Here is a 25,334-nt window from a genome sequence, read left to right as displayed (position 1 = left end):
GATATTTTTTTAGTCAGTGTTATCATAATTGTTCAAATAAAATGAAATCGTAAAAATATAGGATTGCATTTGATTCAATTAAGGCGATGTAGAAACTTCCGTTTCAGTAGCACAGCGGTTGCTACGCTCCATAGGTGAGAGTAGTTCTGTTAAAGTTTTAAGTAATTGTCGTAATTTTCCAACAGGATTTCGCAAGAAAATCATTTCGAAGGTAATTAAAATAAATTTTAAGTAATGTTTCATTGCAGATGGCAGATCATCGAGAAGATACACTCGGATCTACGGCAGCTTCGCTTAGCGTTGATTCAATGTGAAGTCGAACTTTGATCAAGTTTCGTAGGTCCACGTCGTCATAATCGTGTATAAGAAATATTAAGAGTTTCTTATGCACCGCAGAACATATGTTTTCCATAAAAAGGATATAATTTTTAATCAAAATGTGAGTGGCTTTACCTATTGTCCAGAAATATTAAGATGTTGATATTTTTTCTTTTTGCAATTATAACAAAAGGGGCGGGGCATTTCTTTCTCTCTCTCTCTTTCTCTCTCTCTCTCTCTCTTCTCTCACACACACATTCGACAATAAAGAAAGAAACGATTAATCACGGAAGTTAACGAAATCTTGTCAGATTTTCAACATCCGTTTTATTGTGTTTTAAATGAAAAAGTAAGGCTTGAAAAAAAATATTTCTATACAAGGTGCTGTAATCAATAAGTGACGTAACATGAAGCGAAGATAGAATATTACTTTATATTCGGGAATTAATAGTGCCAATCATGTCATATATGAGCTATAGTAAGAAAAAAAAAGTAAAAGTGTTAGAAAGTGCTAGTTCGCATACATAGAATTTGGTCGAAATTTTTCTATCTACGAACGGTTATGGCGTGCTAAAAATAGAAATGGTGACGCAGCGATAAGGTGGGGTCGCATCGATCATTGGTCAACGTTGTGTTGATATAGAGCTTCTGATTGGTTGGCGTTATATACGATAAGGGTGGGGATGCGTAGAATGACTGCGCAACAAGCGTTTCGCCAGTTGGATACCGAGTGAGCAACGTTTGCTTGAAATACGTTTCTTGTACCTGCATCTTTGCAAAGTCCATAGTTGATAATATTCACATTTAGATTGTTTATTTTTATTAAGAAATGATTATTATCTATAGATCATTAGGAAAAATCAATTTACTAGATAATTTATAATTTTTAATACTTTTTTCCGTGGTAGAAAGTAATCCGTATGGGTCGATCAGTAAGACCGATGCCAGGAAGATTTTTATAATACGTCGATGGATTATTTTCAAATATTGAGGTAGCATTCGATAAGCGTCAACAAATTATTAGATAGCATTACTAATAAGATAATAATCGATCTCGAGTTGATACTTCTTGTAGTCCTCGTAGTTAGTCATTCCGTTCGTGTTAACGATCGACAAAATGGCGGTGAAACCGAGCGTGTTCCATTGACTCGCCTATGTGAATTCCAATATTCTTTTTTTTTCTCTCATTACAGATATACATCATGATTCTATGCTTGCTCTTCGAAATTCACTAATCCATCGAGAATAACTACAAAATGGTGAGTCGATTTATATTTATGAGCAATCGAATTGTATGAACTTTTTCAAAATGGCGGATAACATTTCACTTCCGTAATATATATATATATATATATATATACATATGTATGTACGTATGTGTATATATATATCGAATTTTTTTATTGGCATTGGGAGAGAAGTAGGAGAATAGTAGATATTAGATCAATAACCTTCGTATTATATATGTTACTGAAATTATACGTATTAATGGTTTCATATTTTAATTTCGATTAAATCATTACGTTTTTTTTCTATCGTTTAATCTCAACTTAATGCATTATCTTATAGATGATACATATTGTTTGTTATTATTGATTATATTAAATTTTTTATCGTCGTTAAGTGTTTTCTAACTCGGGCATATGAATTATGGGTTATCAGATATAGGTTAGTACATTTACTTAAAAAATTGTTTAAAAATTAAATTACAATTATTAATTATATATTACATATTTTTAATGTGTGATAGCATGTAAGACACACACATGCTCATCCTTTGTGTATGGTGTGAAAACAAAAACATGCGAAAATAAATAAAATAGACTTTGAACCATTGAATGGTTTTGATCTCAGCCATACTTACTGATATGAGTCTAACATTTATATATAAAATAACTATACTCCTGATATATATGTTATTTACACATATATAATTAAGATAAAGAATTGAAATTATATATTGATCATTGTATCATAGTATTTAATTTATTAGATTTTGTTACAAATTAAGATTATAAAATCTATTAGTTGACGTATTAAACCATAATCATGTTTCTATAAAAAAGAGATAATGTTAATAATAGTGATATTTATTTCATTTACAGCCACGTATAGATCCATTGTCTTTACTCAAATGTCTCAGTGTTTTACTGGGCCCAACGGGAGGTATTAAAAGTAAAGAAGAAGTTAACCGATTAGCTAACTTAATGACGAAATTTTCAAAGAAATTGGTCTCCAAATGCATTTACATACAAATTTTAAAAACCACTAACACCGATCTGCTTAGTCAGTAAGTAAAAAGAATTCGAATAATTTTTATTAATTGGATTAATAATAGCTGGTTTTTCAATCTGCAGAATTATACAAATATTTTAAAACATATGTTCATATAGAATATCATTTTTTCTTATTTCATTGATTTACTTATATCTATATTTGTGTATTCAATTGTTTGTTTATTTACAATAAGTATATATAGCATGTTGACATACACATATACTTTGTTGTATTTGTGTAAAATATAATTACATGCAAAAGTAAATATGAGACCCAAAACCATTGAACAATTTTATTTAATGAATTGTACTTACTGATATGAGTCTTACATTGATATACTTATTACATTTTTTATTAAATGTTATGAATATTTTGAGTTCTTAAATTTAAAAAATGACAGTAATCATTATAAATCAATTATCTTTATTTTTTTCATTATTTAAAAATGCATGCAGATGTTATCAAACTAATATATTTGTTCTCAGATTTATGGCTGCTGGTGGATGGAATCTTATTCATATGTGGTTGACTGATGGTATTCTTGCTAAAAACTGGGCATTAATTCAAGAACTTTTGGAACTCCTGTTATTATGTCCAGTAGATGTAGACAGATTAAAAAGTAACAATTGTCCAAAACTTATTAAAGGGTTATCAAAAGAAGGAAGTCATCAAGGTGTTAGAATATTAGCCAGTCGTCTTGTTGAACAATGGCTGAAGATAGTAAAAGGTGAAGTTGCACCAAATTCTGTACCAGCCCATATCATGACGATACCAATGCAAAGTAATAGTGCTACGGCACAAGGTTTAATAATTCAATCAACTCAACAACAATCACAACAGCAACAGTATTCTATTAATAGTGGTATACAAAAAGGCGCAGACGATGTGGAGAGTGTTACTGTACATGTACAAGATTTGCAGTTTACACAAAGTCCACAGTCCATTATTACAGCAACACAAGTTCAACAGCAAGTAGAAGAACAACATTTACAAGAAAAACATCCAATGCAATTACAAGTTGTTAGTAAACCACAACAAACACAACTTCAACAACAAGCTAGTCAACTTTCGACAAAAAAACAGTCTTTTGTTGTAGTGTCTTCCCAATCGTCTGTTCCTTTATATAAAATTACAATAAGGGATGGAAAACAAGTCCTTACAAAAGTAGAGACTGATGCCACCAACATAACTTCAAATAATACAACTTTAGAAGTTAATGGAGAAGTTAAAGACACAGTGTTTTCTTTAAAAGAAGATGAAGAAAAAACAAAAACTCTTGAAGGTAGTGAAGGAGTGCACAGTGAACAAGACGATATGACAGAAGTGCAACCTGAACAATCCGATCAAATCTCTAGTGAAGTGAAGCAATCTACAATTAGTTCTAAGGACAGTACTGAGACTGGAATTAGTAATGTTAAAATAATAGACAATAAAGATGGTAAAGATATTGTTTCAAGTGATAGCAATAAATCTAGTGATAAAGAAAATCGAGATTCTCACAAAAAAGACGATAAAAAATCAAGTAGTGGTTCAGACAAAAAAAGTGGTAATCATCATCATAGTTCATCATCTTCATCCAAAAGTTCTTCTAAACATGGCGCAAGCTCTAGTTCGCATCGTAGTAGTTCTACGTCTCATCGTTCTAGTAGTCACCGTTCTTCATCTAGCAGTACATCAAAGAGTTCCACTTCTAAAGATAAGTCTTCCAGGGATAGAGACAAGCATCACTCCAATTCATCTAGTAAGCATAATTCCAATAATAAGAACAAATCTGATAAAGAGAAAGAACGAGAAAAGGAAAAACAGAAGAAGGATCAAGCAGAGAAAGATAAAGCAACTTTAGAAAAAGTACAAGGTCAAATCTTAAGTTCCAAGTTAGGAAAAATACCTAAAAAGAAATCTGAAGATAGTAAAACAGGTGATGGAAACAAGAAAGTAATGTCAGATTCTCGAGATAGTTCTAAAGAAAATAAAGATAAAATTGAAGGAAAAAAATCTGTTATTGTGTCAGAGAAAAAGAATATTTCCATTTCCATCGAAAGCAGAAAAAATACGCAAGATTCAACAGCAAGGCCGAAGACTGTCAAAACATTTAACTCTAAGTTTAGGTCTACGGGTCTAGAAGAAGAAGTAAAACCCCCACCCCCCAGATCAGCAAAAAAATCAAGCCCCGTCGTTGACAAGAAGATGATGCCTCTTCCAAAGCTGCCAGTTTTGAAGAGACCTTCTCCATTGAGAGAGGTACTTGCGCCATCAGATAAGAGAGCGAAGCTGTCCTTGGATTCTCCAACTACACCCCCAAGTGATGAGAAGAAAGGAGGCATTAAATTGATACCACCAAAACCTAAACGTAAGTATATATCAGTATCTCAGATGCTGTGTTTGATAAAATATTATTATAATGCCTACATTTCAAAGTGCAAAAAAATAGGCATATTGGTAGAGAAATCTATTATCTGGTCATAAAAAATTATTTGCCGATGTTCTAAGGTTTAGTCAATTTAAAATTTTTAGTCTCTCTTTAATCTTTTTGTTATCAAATTTTTATTTTAAAATATTTGATTGTTGTCAATTTTATCTTCTTGTGAATAACTTAATTTACTATTATATATATATATATTTTTTTTCTCTTTTATATATAATACTTTCACTTAAAGTAATAGTTTCACTTAAAGTAACACTAAATTGGTTACATGTTTATAATTAAAAATTTCTATATTTAATACTTTCTTTTACATATACTTCTTTCTGCTCTATATTTATGAAAAGGATTTTTTTAAGTTAATTATTAATTTTTCTTTTTCTTTATTTTTCTTTTTATGTTTTAAAATTTTATATATACAATAGAAATATATACAATATTACATTTTCATTATTATTTTAAAACAATTGCTTTTACACACAATAATAATAATTTATTTATTAATAAAAAATATTTCTATTTTTTGCTTATTTTGTGTGAATACTTTAGTCATTCCAACTAATTTTGACTTATATCTTAATTGTTCTGTATCTAATATTTTCCGGATAGTATTAAGAAAATGCAAAAAAATAATTGAGACATAAGAAGTGTATTATAGAGACTAACTAAATTTTTTTTATTTGGTGTTATTTATTCATAAATAAACATTTAATCTAACAATTTACATTACCTCTGAACATCGGCACAGTACATACTATTAAGAATTATTACTAACTCTTCAATATTGAGTTTGCAGGTGGACGCCTCCAGGAAAGATACACCCAGACAATACTTTACATAATACTTTATATACCAATGAGATATCAGTATTTTATCTATCTAAATCATTCCTTTCGATCGATTTTTTTGTCTTTGTATTTCTTTTATTTTTCTTTCTATTTTATACATCACATTAATTCATCGTTTCTTACAGGCATTTCTCAAAACTTGTATTTTTTAATGCCACCCTATACTGCTTCCCTAAATATTACTATTAGAGTCTTATAGAAGATTTAAGAAAGTCAGTATTGTTCTACTTCTATGGAATTGGATAATATGGATCTCTCTCGTGCTTTCTCTTCATATAATCATCATCGTCATCATGTTAGAAGAACGAAGAAATTAGGATCTCCTCGACTTCAATTTATTTCATATGTTAAGAAGATTCAGCAGGTAATCTTCGTTAAAAAATATTCATTAAAACAGTTATATATATACATACACGTAAAATCTAATGACGACAAGTGCCGTGCAATAAAATAATGCGATAATATAATACATATATATATATATATATATCGATCATTTTCGGAGAACGATCGAACAAAAGAGAAAAAGAAAAAAATAAGAGAAAAAAAAAATTAAGTCACGTGAAATTCTCTCTATAAGAACAAACAAAACAAATTTACTAGATAAACGTGTAAAGTTTTTCCGAAATTTAATTTTTCTCGGGTGTGTGTTTTAAAACGTTCAACAATGAACGAGCACCAATGCGAGTCTTCAGGATAGTACTAAATCTACCCTAGGTAAGGCAACAAACAACTTTTGTCTGTCCATATTTCTTCCCTTGTACATGTACACCCTATTTAAGCATTTTAAATAAATTGATCAGAAATCTGGAAATATTGAACTCTTGGGTTTCTGCTATATATCTTGCTCATTGAATGCTTGATAAAGCAAACACTTACCGTGGGCCCATCCAGATTTCCATCCTCTCGGTTAAAATATAATCAAATAAAATGAGGTGTAGTTACAACATTTTATTCGAACGTTCGAAATGGTGTCGCTTTAATATGAAAAATAAACATTACATAATGCCATTAAATTTAATTAAAATAAAAATAATGCCTGAAACATTTTTTGCTATATAGAATATATATTTATGACATTTCTTTTTTATCTGGAATGTGTTAAATAATGTAACTTTATTTTTGTTTCCTTATTTTCACAATGCTTTTTTATTCAAACGTTGAAGCTTGTTGCGCCAAAATTTCACTCTATATATATACATATATATACATATATATATATATATATATATATATATATATTATATATATAATATATATAATATATATATATTTATTTATTTATTTTTAAAACATTCTTTTTAGAAATGTGTTTCTTTTCAGTAACAAGTTCTACGTGTGTATGCCAAAGTTGCATTATGTTTAAATGAAATCGTTGTAGCCTCGCTGTACTCTCGGTCAAGGACAACGAAGTGATGAAATCAACGTCACTTGATTGTAAGTTTAAGAATAATTAGTTGATTTTTACGTTTCAAATAGGCGACGAGGACAAAAATAATAAATTCCTGTAATATTCCTAATGCATTACGACACCATTTCGAATTTTTTTGTTTTTTGAGAAGGAGAAATAAAAATATAGTTTTATTATAGATAAATAAATAGATAGATAGAAAAAGAGAAAGATAACACAGTAATGCTAGTAAATTAAAAAGTAAATGATAACACAGTACGTTTCTCATTATTTAATTCACAGCATACTCGCGGACAATTGGTCGGTGCATATAATTGAGAGAGAGAGAGAGAGAGAGAGAGAGAGAGAGAGAGAGAGAGAGAGAGAGAGAGAGAGAGAGAGAGAGAGAATCGAAATTTGTTTGGGACGGGTGAAGTCCCGAAATCCTTTTTAGAGAGAGAGAGAGAGAGAGAGAGAGAGAGAGAGAGAGAGAGAGCAAAAAAGATGAAAGAAAAGAGTGGGAGCGAGAGAGAGAGAGAGAGAGAGAGAGAGAGAGAGAAGGCGAGAAAGAAATAGTATGTACGTGAGATAGAAAAATGAGAAGGATGAGAGAGAGAGAGAGAAAGGGAATCGTATGCATGCGCGAGCGAATGAGAAACGAGCAAAAGCAATGTGAGAAAAAGAAAAGAAAAAAAAATAACAAAAAACAAAACAAAAATAGTGTTTAACGATGTGTCGATTCTTTGTAATCGAACGCATTAAATATATATATATACAATATATATATATATACACATTTAAAAAGCACAAAAATTTGAAGCTGCATATTCGACGCCCTCAAGAGGGCAAAAGAGGAGCCCTTAGGATCAACGGGCCTTTTTAACTACCTGTAACCCGATGATGTCTTTGTTGTACGCCTCTGATGAGACAACGTCATCGGCATGGCGATATTGTGGCCTTCTTCGATGCTCTGTGGTCACACGTTTATTTTACAAAATATTAGAAATAAAGAAAAAGGAAAAAACAAAAAAGACAAGCAGACAAAGGAAAAGAGAAAGAAAAAACAAGATTCGTTTTGTATTACGGGAACGTGATTGAACAGGGGTAAGGGCAGGGCAGAAAAATTATGCAAATAATATACGTATATATTATATATTATGTCATAGGTTTGCGACAAAAAAAAGAAAGAAAGAACGATTTATATATCGTTAGAAATGTAATGTATACTTTCTGAAAAAGATATATGCACACGGTGGGAAAACGAATTAAAAAAAAAAAAATCAGAATATTACAAACGATATCAACTATCTTCTTACGGTGCGAAAGAAAAAAAAAAGAAATTTGAGACGCATTTTAATCTAATCGCGCTTATTGGCTCGTTAATTATCATTAAAAAGCGTGCTTAACGTTTGCCTCGCGTTGATTTGAACATTCCAAATTATAACTCCTTTCTTATATCTCTTCCTTGACGCGAATTTAAATATATTGATATATAAAAAGAGAAAAAAAAAGAGTGCTTCTCACGAATGTGTACTCGTTTTATTTGGGCAAGATTACTGTATGTATCAAAGGGCCTTGCTAAAATAAACAAATGTAGTACGTAGAGAAGAAACAAAAAAAATATATATATAATTCGTATCGTCGTCGTACATCTTTGTTATATTTTTTTCGTCATCATGTCGAAGTTGAAAAAGAGAAACTTTTGCAACGTGTGAACGCGTAAGGGCGAAAAGGAAAAAGAGAGAGAGAGAGGGAAGGTCGTTGGAAGAGAGAGGGAGAGAGTAGTAGTGGGGTGGTGTTGATGGTGGTGGTTGGTGATGATGATGGTGGTGTTGATGGTGGTGGTGGTGGTGGTGATGGTAGTGGTGGTGTATAGTGTCGGCGCGATGAGGAATTGCGCAATGACGCGCGGCGCTCTCGGTTCGACTCGGAAAGGTTCGAAAGCGGGCGGATGTTTTTGCGACGTTGTCACATTTCGCATTGCGCCGCGCGCGCACCGTTGGATTCTCTCGCGTTTACTTTACGTACGAGAAACAACACTACCTTCGCATATATTCCTATTAACCATGCATCGTATATTGCGCTTTGCACGTTCAAGTCGGGTTAAAAGATTATTTTGAACACCCCGTTTCTTTTTCTCTCTTTTTTCCTCCAATTTTTTTTTCAATACTTTGACAAATTTCTTCTGTTATTTTTTCCCATTATCCTTCTTTCTCTTAATTTTTTTTTTTATTTTTTCTTCCCTTTATATATATATATATATATATATATATATATATATATATATATATTTTAAATAAGAATTAATAGATCTAGAATATATAGACTTAATTTGTCAACTGTTTTTGAAAAAACAAAAAATATACGGAGACTACGTTCGAAAGGGTTTTTTTTTTCAAAAGTCCTTTTGATGAAATTTGCAATTTATTGTTCTTTATATATATATACATCTTTTTTCTTTCTTTTTCGTTTATATAATAATTATGAAAATTATTTATATCTCTGTATTGTTCTTTTTTTTTATTTTTATTTTTATTAAAAAAGTATTTCGAACGAAGCTAGAAAATATTGATCCTGATCAATTCATATTTTAGTACACTGGTATTGTATATATAGTAAGTGTTTCTATTATTGTTATTTATTGTATATGTTGATTTCAGTTGGATGTAATTCAAGGAGCAACCATTCGTTTGCAATAATTGTGACGATGTGAACAAAAAAAAAGGAAGGAAATTAAATAAGAGAAGAAACGAAAAAAGCGGTACTTTTGTTCAAATCTCCGTGCGTTTAGAGATAACTTTCACTGAGAAACATTTTACTTGAAAGTTAAATAACGTATCATTGAAAATAATTTCTTAATTTATTTTTTACTTTTTTGATTTTTAATTTTTATATTTATTTATTTTAACCATTCAAAGTTTTTTTTGTATGTTTGTAGGATATATATATATATACATACAGTGATAATACGCTTTGTCGCTATTATTTTGATAATAAATAAAAGAGGAAGATCAATTTTTATTACTTTCGCATTATCGTAATTTAACATCAGCGTTTGGTAGCGTTTCTTTCCAATAATATTCTATAATAAGTCAAACATTTTGAAAAGAATTTGTGCAAAAGAAAGTAAAAAAAATATAATAACGCTTTTGATAGATGTTTTGTTGTCCATTGAATTCTCGCGCGCTATTTAAAAGGGGAAAAAACAACGACATGCGTTACAGCATTGTTCCTATGCGCGCGCGTTATTCTAGATATTTAAATACATAATATACTACCATTCATTCGTATATAATTTATCGTTACCGTTTGCACTTATATATATATTTATATATATATATATATATATATATATATATATATATATATACACGTATACGTAATAAACGTAACACCATTTATTCATGTATATTAAAAGTCATCTTTATATAACACATATATATATATATAATTTCTATCAATTTTAGAGGTACTTCATGAGGATTTAAACGAAAGTAATTTTGTGTAGTAATAATATAACGTAAAGTTCCAATAAATTAAAAAAAAAGAAAAGTAATAAATTATTTTTTGCAAGATCATTTCGCGGATAGATCATTTTAACGATCGATCGATCAATTATTAGCTTTTAATGAGTTGGCCGAATTTATTTGCGTTTTTTATATACATATTAGTTTACTTTTAATAATTGCGATATAAAAAAAAGAGAGAGTGTGTGAGAGCTATTTCCAGTTATTTATCTGAATGATTTATGCGATAATCGTTTTGAGAATAAACATAATATGCGATATGCGATTTCAAACGTCTGTTAATAAAACTTTGAGAAAGTAAGATTATATCAATCAATTTCAACGTTTTATTGATTCAACGAAACGTTTCTACCTTAACGTTAATTGATTATCTCTAGAAATAAAGCTGAAGAAGAAAAGAGAGAGAGAGAGAGAGAGAGAAAGAAATTATGCATTTATAGATTATTAGATATATTTTCCTCGTTAATAGACTTTTTTTTAATTAATTACAGATACGAGAGATAAAATCATTTTATCTACATATATATACAGCAATACGTCTTATTTGTACATTGAAGTCGATTGTTTTGACATAAAAAAAACGTCTTTGTTAAAATAAAATAAATATAAAAATTCAATCATATATATATATATATATATATATATATATATATATGTATATATATATCAGCGTAAAGAATAGATAACATTGTTCGGTAAATTTCTCGGTTATATACATCAAGTTTTGAATGGAATTATACTCGCTTAGAATAGACACGTTATCTCGTGCAATGTAGTTTAGATATTAGACAACAGTTAAATAATTGCTGTATTTGAAATGTTGAAATCGTTTCCTTTTTTTCTTTTTTTCTTTTTTTCTTTTTCTTTTTTGTTTCCTTCTTTTTTTTTTTTTAATACATGATGTCATTTTTATTAGCTTTTATAAGTAATTTCGCGATTAAATATTTATACTAAAATTATTCGAATAAGAGAATTCGTATATATTTTTTTTTTTTTATTGTTAGTATGTTATACATTATTTATCAAAAATATTTAATTAAAGATAAGATATAATTGTATTATTACAATTTATGATAATTTAGATTATTGAAAAAGCTTTCATACCGTTAGATTGTTTTTTCTACTTATTTGAACAGATCGATTGTTAAATCGAATTTATCTAAATATTTAAACACTTCGTTCTTGATATGATGATGATGATGATGATGATGATGATGATGATGATGATGATGATGATGATGATGATGATGATGATGATGATAATAAAAATAATATATCAATATATGAAATCTATCTAATTCTTTTTTTTTTAGATCACATTGGATTATATGTATGAGAAAAGCACAGAGAGAAAAAGAGATTCATTATGAGATGAATTCCATTACATATGTATATTTATTTGAATTATATATTATATATTTGTTGTTCTTGTTGTTGTTGTTGTTATTGTTGTTGTCCCACATATATGATATAATATTTCTCTATAGTATTTGTACTTTTGAATGTTTCAGCGATGATGCTACAAGAAAGTGATATGTTTATGGATGCGTTAACAGCATCAACCAAAAGTAAAGAACCAAGGAAACGAAAGCGTAGAACTTCGATAACTAAGGATGGTTCGTCGGATGTAAAGAAGCAAGAAATAATTAACGCTGATAGTCGTGAAATCACACCACCACCTACATCGCCATCGAGTACCGATGAAAAATCTCCTGTTGTTGTCAAACCTAATTTCAAAGTACTTAAATTTTTTATTTATTTGTTAACACAATTTTTCAATGCTATTTTAAATGAATATTTTTCAATACCAAATTATCTTGGTATATATATATATACCGATGGGTAATATATCTCGCTATGAATTTTTTATAATTATATATAGTTTATAAATTAACTTATAATATTTATTTTGGTATTTTATTGGTACTTTACTGATATTTTTTTTCTTTTTTTTTTTTTTTTTTTTTTTTTTTTTTAAAGTTTTATCAAGATACGTTAGAAACAGAAGAAGATAAAGAACAGAAAGATAAAGAAAGCAATGGAGATGAAATAAAAAGAGACAAGGAAGATATTATTGATAATCAAAAGGATAGCAGAGATAATAACGATGATGACGGGAGTAGCAGTACGTTTTTTTTCCTCCTTTTATTTATATAATCAAATAGATCAGTTTGTGGGATTATTATAATACTTATTTTTAACAAAATAGATAAATAATTAATATTTCAATGATTTCATTTTAGCACCGACACCAGAAGATGATACCGAAGAAACGAAAACATCTGATTCTCCAGAAGAAGCATCATCCGATGGTTTGGATTCATTGAAGAAAGAAAATAGTCCTTATCCTGAAATTCGTTACGTCGATGGACTTCGAAGTGTTCTTTTGTTACAAAAACGTAAAGGTCCTAAAAAAACTTTAAAATGGAAGACAGATTTAGAATCGATACGTTATTTCGAATTGGACGAGACGGAAAGGGTCAATGTAACAAAAACTTTCACCGATATGAAACAGATGGAAAAACAAAACGAAAGGGAAGCATTCCAAATGGCGAGAAAATTAAGTGAGTTGAATTGTAATATTATTTGGTAGAAAGATCGATAAAATAGAAAAAAACATATTTATATATATATATATATATATATATATTATTTTAAATATTATTAGGTAATGAAGATTTGATGGAAGAGAGAACAAGATGGAAACCATTAATTCCAATTGACTTACCTCCAGCATTGGTGGAACCTGGCAAAGATAGTAGAGAAAAGGATATTCAATATGCAAGAGAAAAAGGAATTCTTCAAGCACTTTATTTTAATCGAAGCATGTGAGTTTATCGATAAATATTGATATAAGAAATAATACTTATTGTTTATTTACATATTTTTATTTTTTCTTTCTTTTTATAATTGCAGGATACCTGACTCACCAGCAGAACCAGACGAAGAACGTCATCATATAATTACTGATCCGAAAATTATTCCTTTGGACGATCTTACAGGCAATAAGGAGAGCGAAAAAGACTTTACAAATATAACGTGGCCAGAGCCGAAACCTCAGTTACCTGTTCAGCCTTCCACAATAACAAACTTCCATTATCCACCTTATTCACATAATCAACAGCCAATGATGGCACCTGTTGGTCCACAAGGACCAATAAATCCAATACCTCAAATGCCTCAACAGATGATACCTCCAACACATATGGGGCAAATGACACCTGAAATGGCAGGTCCTATACCTGCTGGTGGTGGTGGTTGGAGAACAGGAGATGGAAAAGTTGTTGTACCTGATGTAGGAATTAATCCTATGGCGAATATACCTGGAACATTTCCTCAAGGAATGGAAGGTGGTCCAATGGTACCACCTGGTATGATGGGCCCACCACCTATGTATAATCAACAAGATGGTTATGGTATGATGGGACCAGAAGATATGGGATTCAATAATATGAATCCAAATAACTTCCAAGGTCCTCCAGGACCTATGTATGGTCCTGGTCCTAATTTTCAAGGTCCACGAGGTCCAGGAGGTCCGATGCATGTTAGAGGCAGAGGTGGTCCTGGTCCTGGTTGGTATAGAGGATGTGGTCCTGGTAGAGGAGGTTGGAGAGGTGGCGGTGGTGGATGGAGAGGAAGCGGCAAACAACCACGTGTTTGTATGCAATTTACCAAAAATGGTTATTGTCGAGTAGGCGAGAAATGTCAGTACCTTCATCCTGGTGTTAATTGTCCACCATTTTAAAATATCAATTAATATATTAATAATCTTCCTGCAAGTCTGTCAAATGAAGATACTGCCATTATCTGTTGTCCTAAACAAAAATTTAAAAAACAAAGCGGGTGTCTCATGAGAGAGATCGAATCATCAAAATCATTTGGGAAACCAATTGCTTTATTAACTGTTGCAATCTTTAGATAAAACTGCAAATAGCAGTAAAGTAAGATGAATCTGTAAAATCAATAATTTGAGAGTAATCAAATTTGAAATTTTTTAAATATCTTTTTTTTACTATATTTGATGATATTTTCTGTGTAATTTCATACAGAATCCACTGAGCAGCTAAGAGCATTTATGTTCTCCCGAATATTCAAGTTCTCGATATGATACAAGTACTTCTACTGATGGCTTTTCATTTTTCACGAGAATTTCTGCAGCTCAAGAGAACATGTTTAGTCATTAAGAGGTATCTCTTATAAACTATTTTTCAACTTACACACACATACAGACACATACACACACGCTCGTGCATTTGTTTATTTTGTTGCTAATCAGAGATATTGGTCTTAAAGAATGAATAAAAACTTACCAGGTTCCTTAGCTGCTGGACAGCCAAAGGTTCCTGCGTATTGTTTTAATTGTTACATACACATACACATAATTATGTGCCCTATACTGAAGCAATCGCGCAGGACATTTTATAAATGGCTATTCTTATGATTTTTAAAAGGTCATCCAAAACGTAAAAGTATATACAAGTTCTTCGTGTCTTCTACTTCACAATTATGAGTAACTTCGAAGAGGAACTGTAAACAAGTGATGAATGGTAAATCAGGAGAATGAAAACCAATATATCCCTTTACCATGTTTATCTTTCAGGTCTTCTTAAAAAAAGAACTACGAATTGTAATGCTGCCAGGTTGCAGTTGTAAAAAGATAGAATGTATTATGTCTCCAGAAAAACTTTATCAATATTCTACATTTGCATGCATTATTATCATTAACAATTCTATGACTCGTAGATTTCTATAAAAAAAAAAGAAAAAAAAAAAAAAAAAAAAAGAAAAAATATAGCTTCTTGCTATAGAGGTGCGATTTCAACTCTAAATTATATGACAGAACACCAAAAGTTCAAATAGCAAAATAATACTTTTATTAAAATAATCTCTAAACAAAATAATTAACAAAAAATATATATATAAGTTTTGTAAATATAATTGTAAAATTTTGTACAAATCGTAAACGTAAGTATGAAAGGAGACTGTTAAATATGAAAAATATTTGATTGTATAAAAGTGAATTTGATGATATGAGAGTGCATATGAATTGTGTATATGTGAATGAGATGCCGTACTATATTTAGTGTATTAAAAAAAAGAACGCATAAAGAATCAATCTAGTGAAAAATATTTACAATAGCATTGTATTAAAAATTTTTTACATATTAAGCGTAGCTAATTTTTTGTATATGATTAATCGTTACGTTTGTATATATAATCTTATATAATAAGAACACGGCTTCAAAAAAATACATAAGTCGTAAATATTTTTAAAAATAGTGGTGTATTTATTGCTAATTTTTAGCCAAACATTGCCAACATTGGATAATTCAATTACAAAATTATAAACAGTCCTGATAATATTTCTCCAGACATCCCAGCTAAATGATCACTTAGAATAATAATAATAAGGGCCGCAATAAATTCTTTAAATGCTTGCAATAAAAAAGAAGGATAATAATATAATGAGATTTTAAATATTGACATTTTTTTATTGGACAGATTTCTGAAAAAGTGCTTGATATTACATAGATTTTTACAACAGATATATTTTAATTGTTATAAAATAAATGTGCCAACCAATGAAATTTTCTTTGCATAGTAACAAAATCTATTAAACTACAAATAGCAAATTTAAAACGGATAAATATATTGCTTACATATAAATTGCAGCTTTAAGTCATATGAGTAAAAAAAATTAATATATTGTTCATTACAATAATACTTCCAAAATTTTTTTTTCCCTAATGAGTACTAACAGTAAATATAATGTGCATTTAAAATTTATTAGCGTTCATTATAGATTTTTATTATTTGCCTAATTAATATTTACAAAATTTATTCATTTTTCATTTTATTTTTTTTTTCTTCATAAATATCCTTAAGTTAAGAGTTATTTACTATTTTCTAATATTTTTTATTTATAAAATTTACAATAAAAAAATATGTAGGCACTTTCGCGATTCATCACATTTGTGTCGTAAAAATTTTCTTGCACAACTTGAAGCTTAGTAATGATTAAACAACATAATTTCTTTCCATACTATAGTCATACAATCGAACAATTGACGATAATGAATTATATATAATGATTAGCAATATACTAATATGCTAATAATACTAGAGATATAGTATTGGTATTTCACCAGCTTTTGTATAAACTGTTATTAAAACAAGCAGCTTAAAAGATCTATTATTGCATTATTTGTAAAGATGTGTGGGAACTATTTAAAAAAAAAAAAAGAAAAAAAAAAGAAAAAAAAATCCTACACAAAAACTCATACAAAAAGTTTATCTTTACCATTTCTATAGTAATATTATGACTTCATAAAATACATATGTGTGTATAAATGAAATATATCAACCCACACATAAATGTATATATTTCTCAATATGAAAATTCGTTTTAAATTCTTGCTATAAAAAAGAATCAGGCATGTAAGAATAATAAAAATTTGTTGGGTCTTAAAATTATACTCTTAGATAGTATAATATTGTAAAATATCTCCCACTGGTATGAATACATGATATGCATAAAAAGTACATAAATTATTTAAAAAGAAAAAAAAAAAAAAAGAAAAAGAATGTAATATTTGAAAACCACTTAAATCTAAAAATTTCAATTATATACATAATATTAATAGTAAAGTGGAATTCTTTGGAGTTCTTAGATTTGAACACAACCACTATTTATAGCACCTAAAAGACAACATTAAATAACAATAATCTCAGTCTTCCAGTTGTCTATATAATCGGGAAACTGTTCCTTTCAATACTTAGTTATAAACAGGATACCCAATTTATCATTGTAAAAATCTTCAAATACGAGGTACATTCCTAAACATTTTTTGAATTAAATAGTAAGTTGAGATTTTTTACTAGTTGAATTTTAGTTAAAGTAATAAAAATCTTCTCGTTATGAGAAATACTTTACAGTAACACTGAAGAGAATTATCTTTGGTGGTTGTTTCTATTAAAGTACTTTAGTATATACATCGATATACATATGTATTTCTTCTTTACTGAATATTACTATCGACAGTCTTGTTACGATTACGTAACAAGGAAGCATCTGACAAAGAATAAGTACCAGGTTCAAATACAGGTGGATACTCCAAACCAGGATAATCAGGAGGCGGAGATGTTGGTGGTGGTATATAAGGTAATTTTGGCGGAGATAGACATTTTCTGTCTGATGAAGAATAATCTTTTTGGTATGCGTGGCCAACATTAGACTGAAAATATGAACTTTACTATTTACTATATAACATTAATTATTAAAACAAATCAATAAGATTTATTTTTTTACTTTTTACTTACTCTAGATATGCGTGGTGAATTAGGTCCTGGAGTATCTGGACTCCAATCGCTTATCGAGCCAACTGAACTGCAACTGTAACTTAGATTTTGGGAATGACTGTTTGTACTGAAGGAACTTAAAGACTGACTGATTCCGCTATCACCAGGACTTTGAGTCTCACTAACAATAGAAGATTTCTGTTGATTAGAATTTTTATCCCAAAACAATGCTCTATGTAATCTCGGTGAGCCTATATAAATAAAATTTATAAAAGATATATATAAATTATTAATATAATAATTATATAAAATGATTTTTAATTTACCTAGTAAAGTCTTTTGGCCATCTTTAGGTAAATCTAAAGTACATGGTTTCTGATGACCTTTTGTACTAAATAAAGTTTTCAAGCGATTAGTTTTTTGAACTTGATCTTTTTTATCAAGATGCATTTCAAAAGTGGCTCTCATTCCTTCTTGTTCGAATGGCGAAGCTGGTATTGGTGGAGGCTGATATTGTGCTGCATTTTTCAATCGATTTCTATCATAATTTATATTTTTTTTGTCAACGCATCTTAAAGAATCGAGCCAACGTTTGTCCGAAGGAAAATAATCTCGACAATGATTGGCAAGATTAAAACTTCCTTTACGTGTTACAGTCGCCTCCTTTTTTGCTCGTTGTAATGTATCCGAAGAAGCAAAATATGTAAGGTCACCACTAGATCCTGAATTTTCTTTAAATAATAATTACATATATAATCATTTACAAAATGTTATAATGAAAATAAATAATAATAAAATAATAATAATAACAATAATAATAATAATAATAATAATAATAATAATAATAATAATAATAATAATAATAATAATAATAAAATTACCTTCGTTTTTATGAAGTCTCTTTGATACTAATCGAAGATCATCTATCAGAGTACCTATTTCTTGTGGGATACAATAATCATTCGATCTTTTATTTTCTTTATGATTTATGAACTGTATATCACGAGTAGATACGTGTGCATTACGATCATAATTGATATTCCCATGTCTACTCTCATTTCGAGTATCAGGCGTACTATGACACGTTGGAACAGGTGCTTGTGAGAATTCATGTCGTCTTGATAAAGAATCGTTTTGTCTAAATGATTGATGAGATAAATTCTCTTGGGTTTTTCTTTTATGATTGCTACTCAAATCTAATTGTCTTTTATGCTGCGTTGCATTTTTACATTTGCAAGATTTATCATGTACACAATCTGTTTTTTTATCATTTGAAATAACATTTAAAGATGTATTTTGTTGGCGAGTCTTGTAATATTCATCTGATGTTTTTGAATGTTTGTACGATGAAGAAATTTCACCATTATTTTTATATTGATTATAAACAATTCCTTCGCCAACATATGCATCTGCAGCGCATGATTCTTCGTTAGGTAGACAAACATCGCTAACGTGTCTATGATGAGCATAAACGTGATCATTAGTCGTCATAGCTGTAACTCGAGGAGATACGGATCTTTGCACTGTATTTTGTCTTTGATCTTCTTCTTGTTGAGACAACATAAATTGTTCTAAAGTAATAAATCCTTGCAATTCATCTGGTTTTTTACTCCGATAATTGGTACACCTGTGCGTAAAATGAAATAGTGAAAATACGAAATATACGATAAATACGAAAAAAAGTATTTGTATTAAATTTATAACAATACGTTGATATTTAAGATATTTACCTATCTGTAGTACGTCGATAATCACCCATTTCTTGATTATTATAAGACATATCGGTCGCACTTTGAGAAGCACTTAATCCATAAAATGTACTTCCTGCTATTGTCATCTGTAAATCCGGGGAATATGCCATACAATCTTCTTTCCTGTACAAAAATTTCATTATATAAATCTTGTTTCTTTTTTAAACTTTATTATTATTTCTTTTTTATTTTATTTTATATATAAATACTTACTTATTTGTCATATTTGTCGGTAATACTCTTCTATAACTTCTAAACTGTGCTGTTGGTACTGGAACATTTTGATTTCTTGTACCAAGAAATCTTAAATATTTTCTATCTAAGCTCGCACCGCTAACTTCATGATCTTTATATAATTGATCCTTTCGCACTGTCTTCTTTAAAGATCCAAATGATTTTTCCATGTTTGGTTTATTTTCTGGAGTATGAGCGAATTTCAACTTATTTTTATATTCATTGTCACTTTCATCAGTCTCACTAAAAAGTGCACTGTTTCGATTGTGTACGTCTGCTCCTAATGTCGCTTTATTTACAGCATCGAGCCAAAGAGTTAAACAATCTTCTGTATCAGCAGCAAAATAGAATACTGTTCCTGTATGATAAACCTTAAAAGCATACTTTCTGGATTTGACTTCTGTTGCTTGAGATACCGTAAAGCCTGTTAATGCTATAAGACAGTCAGCTTTTGTACTGCTTTGCATTTTGAATCTATATATGTATAATAATATGATAATTAAAAAAAATTATTGTTCTATTTATATTATTTAAATAATTAATAATATTTTTTTTATATATTTACCTATACAAAGCTGCACGTTTTAAAACAAACCATGCCCTAGCCCAGGCACCTCCTGCACCTCTACTGCGATATGTTAACCACCCTTCCATATCACCCACACCAAGATCTTTTACAGATATGTTTCTTTTTTCTGTTGACAAACAAAAAAAAAAAAAAAAAAAAAGATTTATTATAAATATATAAATAAATGTAGAACGCGTTTCTATAAGATTTATACTGGACTACCTACTTGCTAATAAAGTATTTCTCTTTCTATTACTCCTTGGACTGTTATTAGAAGACTTACTTAAGCCTCCATGTAAACCAATACTTCTAGCTACCATCATAGCTTTATTAACAACAACTTTCTCGAAACTCTTATCTTTTTCCAAGAGTTTGCCAATATTTGATCTCGATTCCAATAATTGCTCTTGTCTTGTACAGATTGAACTTTCAGAAAAATCACTATTCCAAGAGCAGTTATCAGACTTGTAACAATCTGACAATGAATTATTTGAAACGGCAAATTTTTCTGTAAAAGGTTCATATTTCTCACAATGCAATCTTTCTTCTCTTAACTGTTTCTCACAGATTTCAAAGTTCAGATCAGTACAATCAATTGGTATTGATCTTTGATTATCAATTGATGCGTTTAATTTATTATTTAAATTTGATGACTTTTCCACTCGTTTAGAATAAATACTTAGACAATCATCACTTTCATTGTGATCTACATCGCTACTTCTTTCAGTCAAAATGTTGCTACTTTTTGAATCTTTTCTCATATGATGTCTTGGCGATATTACAGGTTTCCCTAAATTACCAGCTGATTTTGGAACATTACCAGATTCAGGTACTTCTGGTTTAGGAATATATTTACGAGGTGGAGGTTCAGGAGGTATTAAATGTGACCTTATTTCAAATTTCTTAGTAGATTCAACTTTCGGTAATTCAATATATCTACAAGAGTGTATTTTAGGTTCAACAACAATAGGACTTGAATGTTTTATACTATTGTTTCGTGGCTTTGGACTAATTTGAATCTTTGTCGTACGTTGCGTAATATCTTGTATTTCTACATTAGAGCTACAACAATTATTTATTGGTAATTCTTCCTGTACATCTGTAGAAGTCTCTTTTATATATGAATTAGAATATTGTCGTTCTGTTATTTTCTCCATTGTATCATAGTCACTAGATTGTAAAATTTTACCAAATCTTTTAAGCACAATGTCATCTTCATTATTGCTATTGGACTCTTGTTCCGTACAATTAGTTTCTTCTTTCGTATCATAGTCAATTATACTGTTCTCAGTAATTTTATGATAGTCATTTTTTGTAGTATTGTCTATTTGCTTATGTATGCTATCCACTATGTGATCTTTATCAGATATATCGGTATCCGATATTATAGATTCAATATTGCTTTGGTTCTCTTTCAAACAATCTTTACAATTAGTATTATGTATATTTATTTGCGCAGAATCTGTTATATTCTTAAAATGAATGTTATCTTCAAGATTATTAATATTTTGTGAAACATTAACAATTAAATTTTCTTCGCTATTTTCATTGGTTATATGTTCTAAATTCTGTTCTTTATTTTCATTAGTCATTTTAAACTTACTATCTTTTAAATTCATATTAGACGAAGAATTTGTTTTTTCAAATGTATTCTCCAAAAGTAATAATTTCCTATCAATCCCAACATTATTTTCTATAGAATCGTATGCAGGCGTACTATAACTTTTATCTAATCTTCCACGTTCTTTAACGTTACTAGTATTAAACTCACTACCGTTTACTTTAGTGTTATTATTATTAGATCTATCACTAATACAATTATTACATTCATCTAAAGGCACATTTGTATCACTCATATTATTTCTGGTAGTAGCATTAATAATTTTTTGAGAAGAACGGCTATCGACATTTCTGATAATAACAGTTGGAACCTCCCTATGAATTGTAGTTGATTTGTTACCTTCTTTCATCTCTTGCAATAGACTTTTACATTCATCCGTATGAGTTATATCAGTTTCACTTGATTTTTCTTGAAATTCTTCTTTTTTATCATCTATTTGTGTATCAGGTCTTTTTTTCCTTTTCGTTTGTTCTATACCTAGGCATGTTTGTGGACGTAAATTTGATGGTACACTATCCAAACTGTGAGCACAGGATGCTGCCTTATCCCTTAATTGGAATGTAGTACTATGTTCTTGTTTTAACTCTTTCCAAAATTGTTCAATATCAACACCATGCTTTGTAGTTGGACTAGCACCTGTTATCGTAGCTCTTCTTTGAACTAAACTTCTTGGTTTTGTTGAATACAAACGAACAGATACAGGTGGCTCCACTTCACTATCAGAATCACTGCTATCAGTTGCCATTGTATCAAGTATACTAGCAGTATCTGTAATACCTGCTGGTTGTGGGCTAGAATTCTTTGGTGCATGCCTGATTATTGAAAATGCACAAAAAATGGAATTAAATGTTACATTTTATATCAATTTATATCATTTATAAATATCATATATGTGTAAATATACCTTGGCAAGGGCATAGTAAAATCAGGTATAGTTAACAATTCAGGCCGTGGAGACGGAAGATTGTGTTGCCATCTTGTCGTATATGGGGTTTTTTTATTGCTTGGAAGTCTATATGGCTTTATATAAATTTGTCCGTATACTTTCGTGTGCCTTGGCCTTCTTTTCAAGGTTAAAAGTATTTCATTAGGACTCTCACGAAATAATTCCAATACGTTTTTTCTTTCCCAGCCAACCACAGTTTGATAATTTATCTGATAATTATATTTTACTACCGATTAAATAACACTTGATAATAATGAAATAATTATAAGAATTTTAAAGAATATTACCTGAACTATTTCATCTCCTTCTTCCATTTTCCCACATTGATGCGCCGCAGATCCAAATTTAATATCAGCTATTTGATGTATTCCATGAAAGGAAGGCAAGATATAAAATCCCTAGAAAAAAAATTATAATTTATCACATACTTACATTGTTAATATATATTAAATATAACATATTGAATAAAGTAAAACTTTATATTATATTCTTATTCTATTTTCTATAATAACAGTGTATGTGAGTGTATGCGTATATAAGCTAATTATCTATAAAGGAAATGACAATCACAATACCATAAGAAAATGTACGAAGCATTATCTAAAAAGGATGTTCAAAAATATAATATCTTACCAATTCATCGCCAGGTCTTTTTTTCAAAGTAGCCAAATCTAACGTTACAGGTTGTAAAATCATTGGATCCGCAACATCCTGTATTACATAATCCGCCAGTTTTGCTAATTGTTCACAAGTAGATCTGATTTCTTCTATTGGTTTCTCAGCAAATCTATCTCTTTGTGCACAAGTGGCCATTTCTAATGCTAATTTCATTAATTCTGCTTTCTTATCATTATAATCCAGTTGACCACTGAAAGGAGGGCGATCTAGCCATCTTACTAATGGTTTTACAGTCATTACTACTGATGCTACATCTGATAAAGTTTGTGTGGTAACAGGCTTAGAGTCAGTTTGACGTGACAATTCATTGTACAAGCTATGCGCTTGACAGGACAAACGAAGAGCTAAAAGCTGCAAATTTTCGCGATCCAATTCATAATGGAAATTTCTTAAATATTCAACAGCTTCTAAAATAATTTCTTGGTGGCCAAGTTTTAATACACCAAGATGTTCTAGATCTTCAGGTCTCAAACTTAAAAGTTGTTGTCCATTGACAAAATGATTCATAAAACTATGAACATAAGGGAGCACAGAATTGTCCAGTCCTGAAATAATAATAATAATCTATGTTTATCAACAACGATAAAATTTTATTTTTACAATATATAGAACTATTTCTTTGAAAATAAAATTTTATTAAAATTTAAAAAGAAAATTATTATTAATCATTTTGATATAAAATAAAAAATTATAATTAAACAATAACTCTATTGTCTATGATTTTAAAAATTAAATTAAAGACATTGTAGTGAATCGGTGAGACGATAAGGCATGAGAAATAAAAAGAAATGAAACAGGATGTAAATAACTTCCGTTGACTAATATCACAATAGCATTTAGTTCAACGATCTAATGTCAAACGAATTTTCATTATACGAGAAGTCATTCATTATTGCCATTAAGAGGAAGCATAATTAACGAATTATGCAATTAGAATGTAGGAAGAAAGGCGTGGTTTTTTCCTCGAATATACTTGCTAACGAACAAAGAAGGCGCCGTTTTCTTGCATCGATAAATTGAAAGACGATGGGATAGAAAGAGGAGAGAAGAGTAAAGAGGGAAAATTTTACAATCGAAAAAATATTTCCCACGCTCTCTCGTTGGTTCTCTCGTGAAAAAGCGGCTTCGCGATAATTACCACACAAATAAATCTGCATAAATAATATCATAAGTTATTAACATTTGTTCGCACCTTTTAACCACTCGCACACTTGATCCGTTTTCCATTCAGCTACATTAACATACGCCATGTCCCGACCCGTATATATTAATTCACAAAAACGCGAGAGTACACTCCACAATCCGAGTTCATCTTCAATTGTGCCAATTCCAAGTCTGCCCCGTCGATAACTAAACAATTAATTACCATACCTTTACATATGCTCGCATATTAATTATCAATGATCACGCTACGCTGCGCATCTATCGCAGATGCAACAAAGAGCAAAGAAATGC

At 29.7% G+C, this 25,334-nt stretch overlaps 2 protein-coding genes and 1 long non-coding RNA gene across 6 annotated transcripts; 2 read left to right on the top strand and 1 right to left on the bottom strand.

The window, feature by feature from the left end:
* The first annotated feature begins 55 nt into the window (after positions 1-55).
* On the top strand, positions 56-15,667 carry LOC124431596 (serine/threonine-protein phosphatase 1 regulatory subunit 10). 4 transcript variants are annotated; one of them, XM_046979680.1, is made up of 10 exons: positions 56-134; positions 249-439; positions 1,512-1,577; positions 2,424-2,608; positions 3,081-4,945; positions 12,294-12,520; positions 12,763-12,907; positions 13,026-13,346; positions 13,451-13,610; positions 13,699-15,667. In XM_046979680.1, the coding sequence occupies exons 3-10, from the start codon at positions 1,575-1,577 to the stop codon at positions 14,525-14,527; spliced, it is 3,735 nt and encodes a 1,244-aa protein (XP_046835636.1). In that variant the 5' UTR covers positions 56-134; positions 249-439; positions 1,512-1,574; the 3' UTR covers positions 14,528-15,667. The 4 variants fall into 4 exon arrangements, with proteins under 4 accessions (XP_046835636.1, XP_046835639.1, XP_046835637.1 ...); XM_046979681.1 differs by having other exon boundaries at positions 101-161; XM_046979683.1 differs by lacking the exon at positions 249-439 and having other exon boundaries at positions 85-211.
* On the top strand, positions 7,310-11,098 carry LOC124431597. Its single transcript, XR_006944045.1, has 2 exons — positions 7,310-8,359; positions 9,916-11,098. It is a non-coding gene; the product is annotated as an uncharacterized LOC124431597 (long non-coding RNA).
* On the bottom strand, positions 15,531-25,326 carry LOC124431595. Its single transcript, XM_046979679.1, has 12 exons — positions 25,072-25,326; positions 23,835-24,424; positions 23,489-23,599; positions 23,160-23,410; positions 20,861-23,067; positions 20,632-20,761; positions 20,046-20,540; positions 19,812-19,955; positions 18,963-19,708; positions 18,408-18,812; positions 18,103-18,332; positions 15,531-18,017 (listed from the first exon to the last, which is right to left on the bottom strand). Exons 1-12 carry the CDS (start codon positions 25,127-25,129, stop codon positions 17,802-17,804), a joined length of 5,583 nt encoding a protein of 1,860 aa, XP_046835635.1. The 5' UTR covers positions 25,130-25,326; the 3' UTR covers positions 15,531-17,801.
* Between the last annotated feature and the right edge of the window lie 8 nt (positions 25,327-25,334).

This window comes from Vespa crabro, chromosome 21, assembly GCF_910589235.1.
Source record: "Vespa crabro chromosome 21, iyVesCrab1.2, whole genome shotgun sequence".
NCBI lineage: Eukaryota > Metazoa > Arthropoda > Insecta > Hymenoptera > Vespidae > Vespa > Vespa crabro.
The sequence above is the reverse complement of the archived record's forward strand: the minus strand, read 5'-3'. Positions and strand labels throughout refer to the sequence as shown.